Raw genomic sequence first — 13471 nt, 5'->3', positions numbered from 1 at the left:
GCTGAAGGGAATCGGAGCTTGCACACCCCAGACGCCCCTTGCTTTTCTGCCTATCCCCATCTGGGACATGGCTGAAGGGCAGGTCCTGAAGCAGGTGAAGGGAGAAGGACACACCAAGGACATGCAGGATTCACCTGTGCTCTGCATCCACTACAGCATGAGATGGCTGAGGTGTCTCACACCTTCAGAAAAGGTAAAACCTTGAGGTGAAGTGTCCTGCACAGCTCCTGAGGCAGGAGGGAAGCACAAGCTGTCAAATTCATCTGCCCAGCTGCTTCCCACCACCACCATCATCAGCTAACCCAGTACCACAGCCATAACCTCAGAGCTCGACTCTGTGTGTGCATCCTCCCCAGGACCTGCTGAAAAGGCTGAGCCTTTTCCGCGTCAGCCTTGCCCTGCTCATGAGTGAATCTCTCGCAGTCATTGCAGGTATTCTCAGGCCAAAGTAACAACCCTAAACTCAGGATCAAGCTCAAGTAATCCAGCAGACTCTTCCTGGTCACTGTCAAATCAGCCCCATTCCTAGCTCCAGCAGGTTCAGGCGAAGCCTTTCTTCATCCCAAATGCTGGATGCTCCCTTCTTGCACATTACAGCCACCCCAAGTCCCAGCAAGGGCTGAGCAGCTCTGCTGTCCTCCATCCTGGGGACTCGTGCCCATGCTCCTCTCCAAGGGATGCAGCAAACGACAGAATGTCCTCAGATCTTGTGAACTGGAGGTGGAGCTCTGTGGAGCAGATGTAACTCCCAACAGCAAATGCCAAGCTAGGAGGAAACTTTCAACTGAAATCTCAGCAAAAAATGGGCAGAAATCCAGAAGTGAAGAGGCTTGGCCAAATAGCAAAGATCCCAAAGGCAACTCATAGCCAGGATTTACATCCAGGTGAGATGGAGCCAAAATACTTGGAGGAGAGATGGGGTGCTCCCACCCTCAGCAGTCTGGAGCCACGGCAGAGGGGCCGGGAGAACAGCACAAGGGCTGGGGTTACATCAGCTGCAGCCCCACAAGTCCACAGGGGTGAGCAGCACCTCCTGCTCAGGAGTTACCCCCTTGCATGAGGTTTTGGAAACGTCACAGAGCAAAGAGCCCACGGTCCCGGAGCTAGCCGGTGCCCCAGCTGTGGGGAGGGAAGCAGGAATCTATTGGGAGAGAGGAAAAGCTCCGAGGGACAGGTTTGGGGAAGGAGGGATGTGTTATTGTGAAGAGGGCATTTGTCTGCCCTGGAGGAAGGAAGAGGGGAATGCTGGCCTCGCTCCCGAAGGCAGGTGCATGGCTGAATTTATCGCGGGGAAGGAAGCAGGGACGGAAGCGAGTCCGGAGCACTGGGCGGCTCCATCGGAGCTCACGGGCAGTCACGGGAAGAGGCCCAGGGCAGCGAAGCAGCTTCGCAAGACTTGTCAGGACACGGCTGCACTGGGGGGAGGGTGGGGGAGCCCCCTGCCAGCCCCCACCACTAGGCTGGGCTCTCACACAATGCCCTGCACGGCACCGCACCGGCACAGCCCCTGCCGCAGCCGGGGAGATGCTTGTTCCCAGGCAGGGCTTGAAGGCTCTGAATGCCTGTGCACACCAGAAGTCACTGCAAAGGGAGCAGTGGGTTTGCTCTGGTTGTTCCAAGGGGGGACAAGGACGTGCCCAGAAAAGTTGGCCTCAGCTAATGCAGCGTCAGGAACAGTCAGTTCCCCTGCTCTGCTCCACCATGTCCTGCATAAACTCACGAGTCAGGGAGTGAGAATTTCTTCAGCCGTAGATCAGAGGGCACTGGAGTCTTGCCATTTTCTACGGTACAGGGAAAAAAGCCAGGTGCCGATGAAAAAGCACTGGAGTCATCATTTTAAGTGAGGGTAAGAACGTCGCCTGTCAATCTGCACTTCCTTGATTGCCACCTTCCTCCCCGGGGAGCAGGACGGGCTCTGGGTTTGTCTCCCAGGATGTCAGGGGCGGGTGGGCAAGCCAGAGGTTTGAGATGCTGGTAACAATGGGTCTCTGCCTGCAAAGCTTGCTCCAGCACTCCTAGCGGGAATTCCTGCCACATCCCGGCCCTGGGCTCTCCTCCAGCTGGAGGCAGAGCACAGCCAGCACTGAGGGGGCTCCTACAGTACCTGTTTCTGCCAGCAAGTCCTTGCTGCAGGATGCTGCAGGGGCTGAAGTTTACATGGGGCCACTGGGAGTCTTGGGCTTCTTCTCTCTGAAAGTGCCCATTTGAGGGCTAAAAACCAGACACGTCCATCTTGGGAAGATCCTGGCCCAAAAATGACTGGCAATCAGCAAAACATGCTGGGAAACTACTGCAGGATGTTTGCCCTCCCCGAAGCAGCTCAGGTGGGATCTAGGACAGGGGGCTGGCAGAACTGTGGGCTGAACTCAGCGCAGCCCAGCTCTTTATGGACCATACAGGAGCAGCCTGGGCATTTAAAGGGTTCTCAGCACGCAACTCACGAAGTTCACAGAGCTGAGCAGACAGGCTCAGGCAAGCTGCGTGTGTGCCCAGAGCTCAGAATCAGGAGACAAACCTTCCCTCTAGTGGCTGGATGGCACATGAGTCCCACAGCCACCTTCTCTCTCTCTTACATCTCTTCCCATGCCAAGCCTAAGAGCGTTATTTTTCACCAGCCCTTAGGCTCAGGGCAGATCCTAAGGGCATCAAATCTTACAAATTCTATGTGAGTTTTTAGTGGCTTAAAACTGGCACAGCTCTGATTTGCACAAAGCCAGACAGTCCCGGGGGTCTGCGTCCACTCTGCAGCTTGCAATGCCCATCCATGCCCGTGGTCAGCCCATGCTGAGGCTGTGCCAGGCAGCACAGTTCACACACAAGTGCATCCCAGGCACTGGAGAAGCTACACAGCCACGATCGCCGCTGGTTTCTGCAGCATGGGTGGTTTGTAGGGCCAGTTCTTCAGCTGGGTTTCTCCCCCTTGCAGCGGTCATTCACTGGGGCAGAGGATCAGACCTAGAGATTCTGTTGGACCTTTTTATTACGGGTCTTCATCCCAGTTTCAGGCTCACCATTGGCCATTTCTGTCTTTTTAAAAGCCCCGGAGAAGTTCTTATTTTAGGAAAAATCACAAGATGAGTTGAAAAAAACACCACTCAAAATGGCAGCTAGTGATCACTAGAGCCTTATACATGAGAATTTGGTATTTTATGCTCAGAAAGAGGCTGAGGTGTAGATTTGGAAGCCCTGGATTTCACTCCCAGGGATGTTACATTATAGCTACATTAAAAATGAATGCAGCAACTTCAACTTCTTCAAAGCAGGAAGTGAATAATTAATCAAAACAGCTCTTCTATCAGCTAAGGAAAAATGATAAATGGAGCATGAACACTAAACCAGAAGTAGAAATGCTTTTTAATAAAAGTGATTTGCTGTTCAGAATATCACAGCCCTATCCACACCTGCTCTGATTGATTATTCCCCTGCTATGCAGACTGCTCTGAACACACTTAATGAACAGAAACCAAAAGGCATTACCAGAGAGCGAGACCATCTCCTTTCAGCAAAGCCCCAAAAGATGTGCCTCTTCTAGAAACATCCTGCGATTTCCTGGAGGGACAGGAGTTCACACCCAACACCTAGGAGCTGATGATAAAATAGACCCTAACATAAAACTGCACTGTGTAGCCGTAGTGCTCAGCTGAAGTGTTCATATCATAAAATCAGAGAATGGGCTGGGTGGGAAGGGACCTTTCAAAGGCCACGTAGTGCAAAGAATGGGCTGAGAAAGTACGGAGTGACAGTGGGCATTACAACAATGGGGTCCTGCATCTACACAGCAAACAGATGGTGCAAGAAACCTTCATAACTCATCACAGCTCCGTATCAGCTTGTGGTTAATGAAGAGAATTGGTATCAGCCATGCCCTCCAACAGAGACAAACTTCTTGCCCCCATTTTTTGGCAAAGGAGGGAATGCTTGCCAGCTCCAGCAGGCTGTCAGGGTGCAATGTGGCCCAGAGCTACTTAGTGCTGGGGGTCTGATGCAGACATGGGAAGTATTTCAGTGTTGCTCCTGGAAGCTCCTGGCTGTCCTGTGTTTACTTGTCCCCCTGTGCAGTGGTGGCAGTGCTGGTAACCCCCACAGGCTGCACATCACTGCTGCAGTGTGTCCTTGTCCGTGGACGTGCTGCCTGCCTCTGCTGGGAATGAACACAAGAGAAGCTCAAAGTGTGAATCTTTTGGGATTCTTTAGCTGGGGGCAGGTTTAAAACCCCCAACCTGCTGTAGTCTGTAATGCCAGGCTCCTACCAACACTGCTGTATTAAAGCAGCTCTGCATGTTCACAGCAACATATTTTTTTCATGAGCTGTCACTTGACAAACAAGAAGCTAGCTGGTAACTCTCTCTCTCTCTCTGTCACTGTGCCAGTCCATCTTTCCTTTATTATGGATAGTGCCTTTCCTGAAGTGGGAACAAGAGTTATTTTTTGTCCCTTCAAATACCATTTGTGAGCTGGCTGACTAGATGCCAGTCTGAGAAAAAATAATCCCATAAAACAGGCAATGATTCCTCTACAGTATTAAAAATATACTAAAAAAATAAAACCATGTTCATACTGCTCAAAAATAACATCTCAAAGACAGAAGCATAGCAACAGGATACAATTAATATATCAATTAAGAAGCAGAAAATTCCCAGAACAAAACTAGTGACTCTGTATTTTTAATCCTGAGAAAAACTCAGACCACAATACATATCTGTGTAAGACACCTCACAAAGGAACAAAGAGGTGTCTGTCTTAGAGCATTGCTCCTATTCTTTCCTCTTGATGGACAAGCCTGTATGAGTTCCACACAGATTAAAAAGCACTGAACCATGCAATTATAATGGTGGAGGGCATTCAAAATGCGTTTACTGAGAAGAAACACTGGTTGTCATCTCTGTCCTGATGTCAGTACAGCCCGTTACATAGTTCCCCTTCTGTCACTTTATTTCCAATTTCCACAATCCAGCAGGCAGCAGGAAGTCACAGGACAGGGAAAATGGCTCTTTCTGATGAAGTTACACTGAAGTACTGGGCTCCATTTGTTGGCAATTAGTTACTGTTGTTCAAATGGCCCACGTCCTCATCTTGCATCAGTGCCAGACAGGCTTGACTGTCACTCTCCCAGGATGTCTGCAGACTTTCTGTGGCCAAATCCAAGCTGTAAAACAGAAGACACAGGACCACCCCTCCTAGGACCCCCTGCCTGCTGCTGGCTCCTTTCACCACAGGCCAGGCTCTATGACTTGTCAGAAACCTGCCCAGGTCTCAGTTCTCTTCCAAGCCCGCTTTGCTCCAGCTCTGCTATAACTGACATGTATTTAAATTCACTGGATCTGTGGTTGAAGGTCTCCACTAATCCGTAGGTCTCAGAGCGATCCGTGGCATAGAACAGCTGCACCTGGTTGGCCAAGCACTGGGCATCATGGACCACCTGGGAGGGAGAACAGAGCTGTTACCATCAGGGTGGGACTGTGCCAGTGTCCCCCTGCAAAAGGAAGGCCACAGTCCTGCTCACCACATGGCTCAAGTCCAAGCCACGTTAGTTTAGCAAATCTCTTAACAAACCACCTCTCTCTTGTTCCTGACCTACTTAAACACTTCAGCACCGTGTGTTTTAGCAACTCTCCTGCTGTGCATCTGCCTCAGAGGTCAAGTGTGTCTTTTGTGATCACTGCCCACTCTAAGATGCAACAAGTCCTTGTTTTTTCCTTCTTACAGCTGACCTACTTGCAAAGTTTCATTGTTTGCTCAGAGATCCAACAGGGCAAAAGAAAAGCATTACCAATTACTCCAGTTATTGTTTCAGAAGGGGTCAGGAGGTCAGTTAGAGGAGGGATATCTTAATCATTTTGTTCCACTACTACAGTGCCCAGTGCCACCAGTCCAGGCACTGGTACAGATGTGCCAATAATGGTGTGCCCACACAGAGGGAAAGAGCACAGGTGTGCATAAACTGAACACGCAACTCTGGAGCCTCCTGCTTTGACAAATAGGATTAAGCTTCAAAACACTGTTTTAACTTGTTTGTAGGTACCAACAGCTTTCATTTAAATTTACTTCTGTTAGTAAGAAAAACAGAAGCTTTGTTCTTTTACAACAATCAACTATTATATCCAAATTAAAAAAAAAGAATGCATGAACTGAAATCACCAAAGACTGATGATTCCTTTCTAGCTTTCCCTAGCCTTAAGTACACTAGGTTAAAGAAAGACAGTAAGACCATTCTTTGGCAAAGGGTCTTTGAAAGGCTTCACTGTAATTTGGTTTTAATGCAAAACTGTATGAGGAGTTGCAGCATAAAATGAAGGAAGCCAATGAGCAGACTTCTCTTACCAAGAACTTGGAGTCCATTTCTGCTGTCATTAGTACTATCCCTTTCTCCTTCTGCAGATCAGGATAATGGTACAAGACCAACTGGCTTGGAGCAGTTTCACCTTGGGTCTGAAAGAGAGAAAGAAACCTGTCAGCATCCCATAAAAAACTTCCCTCCACTGCCGATTTGGGTGCTTGATTACAAAATTTGAACATTAACTGCCACAGAGGCAGTTACTTCCCAGGGCTTAAGGGTCAGCTCTAATTAGAAGTTCATTATTCTTGGTATTTATAGAAAATAAGGGATTTGTAGAGTTAGGTTGGTTTTTTTCCTTGACTAAAGACCATTTTGCATTTAAAAGAACCCACGATTTTTAGAAAGACATTTCATCTCACAACATCTACTGCTATTTTAAGTAGATTGCACAAACCATTCTAAAAAGCTTGGCTCTTGCTCCTGTTTTGAGACTACTGAATTTCTACCTCATTCTCTTCTACACTAGAAAGACATTTAACACCCATAATTTTACTATTTTACCTGTAACTAATGTACAATTAAACCATAATTAATAACAGCTTTTGTCATGATAATTCTTTTCAAGTTAAGCTAGACAACCTGTTGGTTAAACTATTTAGCAAATACCACATACTGCAATATGCTGATATTATCTATTTCTGGATCCTAAGCCAATTTTGAACTTTTTATCTCAAACACTCACCTGAACGTTTATCAGGGAAGTGAAGTGTAATTCTGTTCCAGACCACTGCCCCACGAAGAACTCATAGCCTTCTTTCCTTGGCAAAGCATACAGAAACTGCAGAGACATGATAAAAAAACCAAACCAATTTTCCCTTCCATAGAACAAAATGAGGCCTGTGTCACACTGGCCTCTAGCATTAATGCTTTAGTAACAGAACCACAACAGAAAAAAGGGTTTCTTTGCCCCACCAGGGGTGAGAGAACAGCAAGAACCAGACTTCAAAGCACACAATAAAGCAGAATTAGCCTATCACTATTATTTCATTACAAAATACGTTGGCAAATACTTTTATCAGTATTTTGAGACATAAAAAGGAAAGTGGAGAACATTCAGACCCTGACTTTTTTGTTCTCACCCTGAAAACTAACAGCAGAAATGGTCAAATAAAAGGTAAGGAGCATTCAGAGCATTTAATCCTGTCATTTTATCAGCTGCTCCAGAACAGGCAGCAAGCATCTTCTCTCTAGAGATTTACAGCCTATCCAGCTCCAGAGGCTACAGACTTGCTTGTTCTCCCACACCAAGGGAAGGACAACATGGGAGCAGAAAATCATGCAGGATACCTGACTGAATGCCAGTGCACTGTGCAGAAGTGCACTTCAGGCTATAAATAACTTCCCCATCTCCAAGTAGCTCAGGAAGCCAGATACATTTGATCTTGCTCTTGGCAAGTGAAGTAGGTAGGACTAATCCATCAACCCAGTAAAGTTTCCATTCCCTGGGAGATTCTGTGCTGCTGTTCTCTCAACCCTCCATCTCTTCTATCTAGATCAAACTGTTCAACACATATGAATAGCCATTGCTTTATCTGAGCACTAGGACAAGTGTTTGAACACCTGGATTTTACTAATCAGGCTGATACAATGGGTATGAACACAGGAGGATCAAAAGTTTATGGGCTAGGTTTGAAGAGGAGAGGCATTTCAGCTCTACAACCACGCACTGCCGTACGTACCGATGGACATTTCTGGGCTCTCTTCCAGATCAAATCAAACTTGTCTGCCTTTGGGGAAGGAGAAAGAGAAGTTCAATTTTCATAACACAAACGTGGATGCAGAGTTGTTCACAATCACCTCATTAACCTTTAGTGGGTACAACTTCCGTCTGGAGAAGGTCCCACTGCGGGGACAGATGGCAATGAGTGTGTGGAAAGCCGAATTTTGCTCTTATTTACCTGAAAGTCATCAGTATCTCAATTTAACAAGGCTGTCTCTAAGATGCAACAGCAAACTCCCTGGATCCAGAGCTTTATTCCTTGGATGTGGGGGCCCCAAGCCTGAGGCTTACATTACATCCTCTTTCAGTAATTGCTCCACTGCATCATGTAGTGTCAACAGCTGAGCGAGACAACACAACCCTGGCTCCAAATTGTGGATTTACATCATTGTCATCTGTTCTTCAGTATAAAAGTGCAGCCCATATATACACACAATAACATATTTACTGCTTATGTTTAAATTGAAACCACAACCCTATTTGGTCAGCCCTGACGAAACCTGGCAATCTCATTCACATGTTCTCCGTGTTTCCCCAAATCTTTTGCCTAATTTTTTTTTTGCTTCCCAGCACTATATTAATATCTACTCTCAGGTGTTCAGGAAAGAAAACATATGCCATTCATCAACAAGAAATTCCTTTGTGTGGACTTTTGAGCACTGGAGAATTATGCAAGGCCTTTCTTCCAGCCAATGGAAAGCTTCTGGCAAAAGACAAAGGGTTTTTTTCCCCTCGATGACACCATGAACTGCTTCCTAATGTGCCTGGGATCTGGTTTGCATTGAAGTCTTAAAAAGCTTCCAACACTCCTCCTAAAACAGTGCACCAAAGCACAGTGCCAGCCCCATTAATGAAAGACCTACATCTTTTTAACTGGAGTCCCTGGCTCTGGCCCTCTGCTACAGTAAATATGCAAGTCAAACTATTTTCACAACATCCACATGTTGGGAAAACTGAAACAAGAAGCTGCTTGACTTCAAATCCCACACTTCCACTTTCAGAGCATACAGCACATCACACATTTAGAATACTGCCTCCCACTGAATTCAGTTGCAGCTCAAAGGGCCAAATACAATTACAAATCAGACCCCAGATCTAAATGAGGTTTCAAGAACTCAAGAAACACACAGTTGTGGAAAGACAGATTTAAGAGATTGTAATCACAGAATGACCCTGAAGAATAAAGAGAAATCCCCAAAGTGAAAAAAGCCTCCTTCAGCCTAATGCAAACTAAAAACCATTAACATCTGGAAAAGTTATCAGGAGTAAGAAATATGATCTTATCTCAGGAAAACACCCTGCAATCTCAACGAAAGGCAGTGCTGCCAGTAACTGTAAATATATGAAAGTAAGTCATAAGTGATTAGCCACATGCAAGTTACCAGCCAAGTGCTCTAGGACTGCCACATTAACCTTGAGGCAGCTGCCTGTGCTGCAGGGAAGAGGGCAAAGAAACAAGCAACTCTGAGAAAAAGTAAATAAAAATATAAATGCTGCTTCTAAACACTAGGGCCATGTGAAGAGTATTGGATGCTTGTATTAAAATAAACCTGGCAATTCCAGCCAGGTGTGCAGAAAAAGGCCCTTGATTTATTGAAACTTCTCTGAGTGAGAAAAAAAGGGATATGCATTTCTGGAAACAACAGCCTTTGTTTGGGGCAGTAAAATCACTCAACCCAGAAAATAAATTTTTTCTTGAAACCTCATTTTCCTTTAATGACTGATTTTAAAAGCAGCAGAATCACCATTGGAAAGCTTTGCATGCTGGCTTTTCAAGTGCAGAACTACAGGGGAACTACTTACAGGAATAACAGCATAAACTGTGTCTTTTGCAGAAAAATACTGATTCCAAATCTGTAGAAAACAAAGATGAGATACAGCTAAAGTTCAGCATTTAGCAGTAGTGTTAAATGCTTTGAAATGTCAACTAACCTTTGTAAGCACTTTGAGAAGTCATTTTTCAATCAAGCCTGACTTTCCTGCTAATGCAACACACTTCTCCTAAGGTTCCAGAGTACTTGTGCCAAATGACAGATTCCAACCAGGTAAAAGAAATCTGCAGTGGGCTCAGAGGTGGCTCAGTATTTATTAACCATCAGAAGTGCTTCTTACATCACACTAATGACTTTTGGTTGGGGTTTTTTGGTGGTGGTGGTGATGGTTTTTTTAATAAAGAACATATAAAACATTTTCAACAGCAGACAAGTCTTTGCATAATGCTCCTCTGTGTTGACAGTCTTTTTCTTCACCACAGCAGGATGGCAATACCTTAGTGTACCTGTACCTCCTAGTACCTCCTAGAAGGACTCACCTAGATGGAGAAAACTTTATCTTCTCCAGTGGATATCCATGTGAACGTGCTTTTTATAAATATACATCCACAGTTGCGTTTTATTTTTCAGTCTAAGTAAAATTTCCATCCTTACACATAGATTACTGTTAAGCACAGATGTGAAGCAAAGTTTATGAAATTTAAATCCATCACCTGTGTTATCTCCCCTGCTGATTTTTCTTTCACCATCTCAACATTAAGAATTGAATCAAGTGTCTGCAAGAGAAAGCATAAAGAATCTGGCATGACGGCAGTTCTGTGATCATGTAGGAATCCAGAATGAATAGATGCAATTACAGAGAAAAAAAATCAACCTAAAGGAACTTAATTCAATTTATAGTGTTAATTAGTCCCTTTAATTGCCAAGTAAAATACAGCAGCAACACACTGAGACGTGAATTCACACAGAGGCAGAGTAGATTCTTTCAGGACGCAGCACATGCTTTGCTCCACTTGTGCAGATCCCTGCTGAAGCTGCAAGAGGAGCTGCAGCCTTTTGCCTTCAGCCACCTCAAACGTGTGCTCTTTGGCAGATTTACACTGAGACTTTACCAAAATAAAAAAATGTGAAAGGGAATTCCCCTGTCCCTGGGCTGGCTGATCACTGCAAATGTATTTTCATGCTGTAAAAGCAGCTTAACCCTTTCCATTTATTGTTCAGAACAGATCCCCCAACTGGAAGGAACTTCCAGGGTGTCACAGAGAAAGGACAGGATAATAAAAACCCAGAATGCCAGGAGTTTTGAGGTTGAACATGATCCCAACAGTAAACTAAAATCTTACACTGAAATGCAGCATAAGGAACAGCAGGATTATATCAAAGTGTTCTTGACTGAAGCACTGACTGTGGCAATACAGTCAATCCACACCCTTGCCTTGCCACAATGCCCCCTCCTAACACTTAGGTTCATTTCCCTTACCTTATCCCTTGTGAATCCTCCCTTTGATGTCTTGTTGCCCAAGCCTTCTGCCTGCAAGAAAACATCCTTCTTTAGTTTTACAGCTAATGCTTTAATACCATTTATTTGCCTTCCCTGCCACACCTAACCTACCTGCTGCCAAAAACTCCTGAGTGGGAGCTCAAAATACTTGAAGATCACTGCAGTGTATTTTTAATAAAATAAGTGATTGATGAGGTGAAGTAAATAAGATTAGTGTGAATTACGAATTTCAAGGCCAGAAAGGATTAGTCAAAAGGAAACTATTATGCATTTTGGATACAATATAATTGAAAAATTTTCTTGCATTCACTAAAAAATGATGAATGCAGGATTGTGTCACTCCTCTGGCCAAACTAATCTGGAGCTAATTAAACTTGAACAACGTTTCAAGCAGGGAATTTACAGTCTAAAAAATAATACAGAGGAATACAGAACAATGCTTTTAGCAATCAGACAGTGAAATTCCAGGACTCCTACTGATATGGATGCTTCCAGTTTGTAACATTATGCTGATCCCATATAAATAACATTATAGCTTTAATGTATGTGATTTACAAAGAAAACTGGCCTTGCCTTTTCCTCCATGCATCTGATAAACTCTCCTTGTTTGGAATGTCCCACAGGCTGCTTTTTCACTTCACTTCTTTTTTCCATACGGGATTCAAACACATCTGGATTGGACCTGAATTGGAAAAGGGACTATTAACAGTACAACAGAACAACAGAACAGCTCGAGTTGGAAGGGACCCATAAGGAACATCCAAGTCTAACTCCCTGCTCCTTGTCCAACTGGACATAAATTCATATAACTAAAACATTCCAGTTTGCTTTTAAATAATCTTAAGTTTTTAATTATGACAATAAACAGGAAAAATCAATGCAGAGTTAAGAAACTGTGAAAGCTGTTTCACAATATCTCCTACGACCCAAGGCTTTGGATTTGTTTTTGGCACTGGATTCCAACAAGACCAGGTTAGATGGGGCTCTGAGCAACCTGTCACAATGGGAATTGTCCCTGCCTATAGCAGGAGGGTTGGAAGCAGTTGATCTCGAAGGTGTTTTCCAACCCAAGGCATTCCATGGCTCTGTGAGCGCCTATGAAGTCTTTTGCTTCATTTACTTCTATTGCTAAGTAAGGTGACCCACCTTTTTCAGGATAATTCAAACCCATGATTCCTCTCTGGGCTGTTCCCATTGTGGCCTTGCCAGCAGATGGACTTACACCTAAAATAAGACCAACTTCTGCCTACTCCTTTTCTATTCAAATCCTCCTTTACAATACAACAAAAGAGTAGAAGTTGGAACACTCTTCGCCTGCTCCAGTGGTTTCCAAAGGTGGAGAGCAGTGCTGGGTGATTAACATCATTTGGCCTTTTAAAATGTTTACTATGATACTGATTCATGCTCTTAACTTAAAATTTTAATTTCATCTTCGCAAAACTATTTCTTATCAAGCTGACCACGTTGGGAGACGACCCTCACTGAGCTGGTGCCGACCACATGTGAATTTCAGGGCAACTGGCCTAAACTAATCGAGTTTCTCATGAGGGCGAAAAGCTAAAACAGAACGACACCCCTCCTCGAAGAAAGAGCTCCCCCAGCACTCCCTTTTCCCAAAACACAGCCCACCCACCCCCTTCCTGCGCCGCCTCCCTCAGGGCCCACCTCCGCAGCTCCTGGATCTTGTGCCGGTACTTCCCGTAGAAGGGGTTCTCCTCCAGCGCCGCCCCTCCCGATCCCGCTCCCGCTCCCGTTCCCGCTGCCGGCCCCAGCACCCCCCGTGCCGGCGGTGCCAGCAGCCCGAGCGGCCGGAGCGCGGCGCGGCTCCGCAGGGCCGCCCCCAGGCCCCAGCCCTGGCACAGCGTCCCCGCCATGGCTCCTGCTCCCCTCAGCCCGCCCCGCGCTCCGCCCCCTCCCCTCAGCCCGCCCCACCATGGCTCCTGCTCCCCTCGGCCCGCCCCGCGCTCCGCCCTCTCCCCTCAGCCCGCCCCGCCATGGCTCCTGCTCCCCTCAGCCCGCCCCGCGCTCCGCCCTCTCCCCTCAGCCCGCCCCGCCATGGCTCCTGCTCCCCTCAGCCCGCCCCGCGCTCCGCCCGCTCCCCTCAGCCCGCCCCGACCCACCCCGTTCCACCTCCCCTGCCA

At 46.1% G+C, this 13471-nt stretch overlaps 1 protein-coding gene across 1 annotated transcript; it reads right to left on the bottom strand.

The window, feature by feature from the left end:
* Nucleotides 1-3337: 3337 nt before the first annotated feature.
* ATPAF1 (ATP synthase mitochondrial F1 complex assembly factor 1) lies at nt 3338-13235 on the bottom strand. Its single transcript, XM_039555895.1, has 9 exons — nt 12996-13235; nt 11904-12012; nt 11310-11360; nt 10543-10605; nt 9861-9911; nt 8017-8064; nt 7020-7115; nt 6322-6429; nt 3338-5419 (listed from the first exon to the last, which is right to left on the bottom strand). The coding sequence occupies exons 1-9, from the start codon at nt 13202-13204 to the stop codon at nt 5225-5227; spliced, it is 930 nt and encodes a 309-aa protein (XP_039411829.1). The 5' UTR covers nt 13205-13235; the 3' UTR covers nt 3338-5224.
* Nucleotides 13236-13471: the final 236 nt, after the last annotated feature.

The sequence above is a fragment of the Corvus cornix genome, chromosome 8, assembly GCF_000738735.6.
Source record: "Corvus cornix cornix isolate S_Up_H32 chromosome 8, ASM73873v5, whole genome shotgun sequence".
NCBI lineage: Eukaryota > Metazoa > Chordata > Aves > Passeriformes > Corvidae > Corvus > Corvus cornix.
Note: the sequence above shows the minus strand (reverse complement) of the source record. Positions and strands in the feature narration are given on the sequence as shown.

Coding starts and splice junctions, on each gene's coding strand:
- ATPAF1 (XM_039555895.1), bottom strand. CDS start 13,204: ATGGCGGGGACGCTGTGCCAGGGCTGGGGCCTGGGGGCGGCCCTGCGG. Junction 11,361..11,903: donor TCAGATGCATGGAGGAAAAG/GCAAGGCCAGTT, acceptor GTTTTCTTGCAG/GCAGAAGGCTTGGGCAACAA. Junction 10,606..11,309: donor GAGGATTCACAAGGGATAAG/GTAAGGGAAATG, acceptor TTTCTCTTGCAG/ACACTTGATTCAATTCTTAA.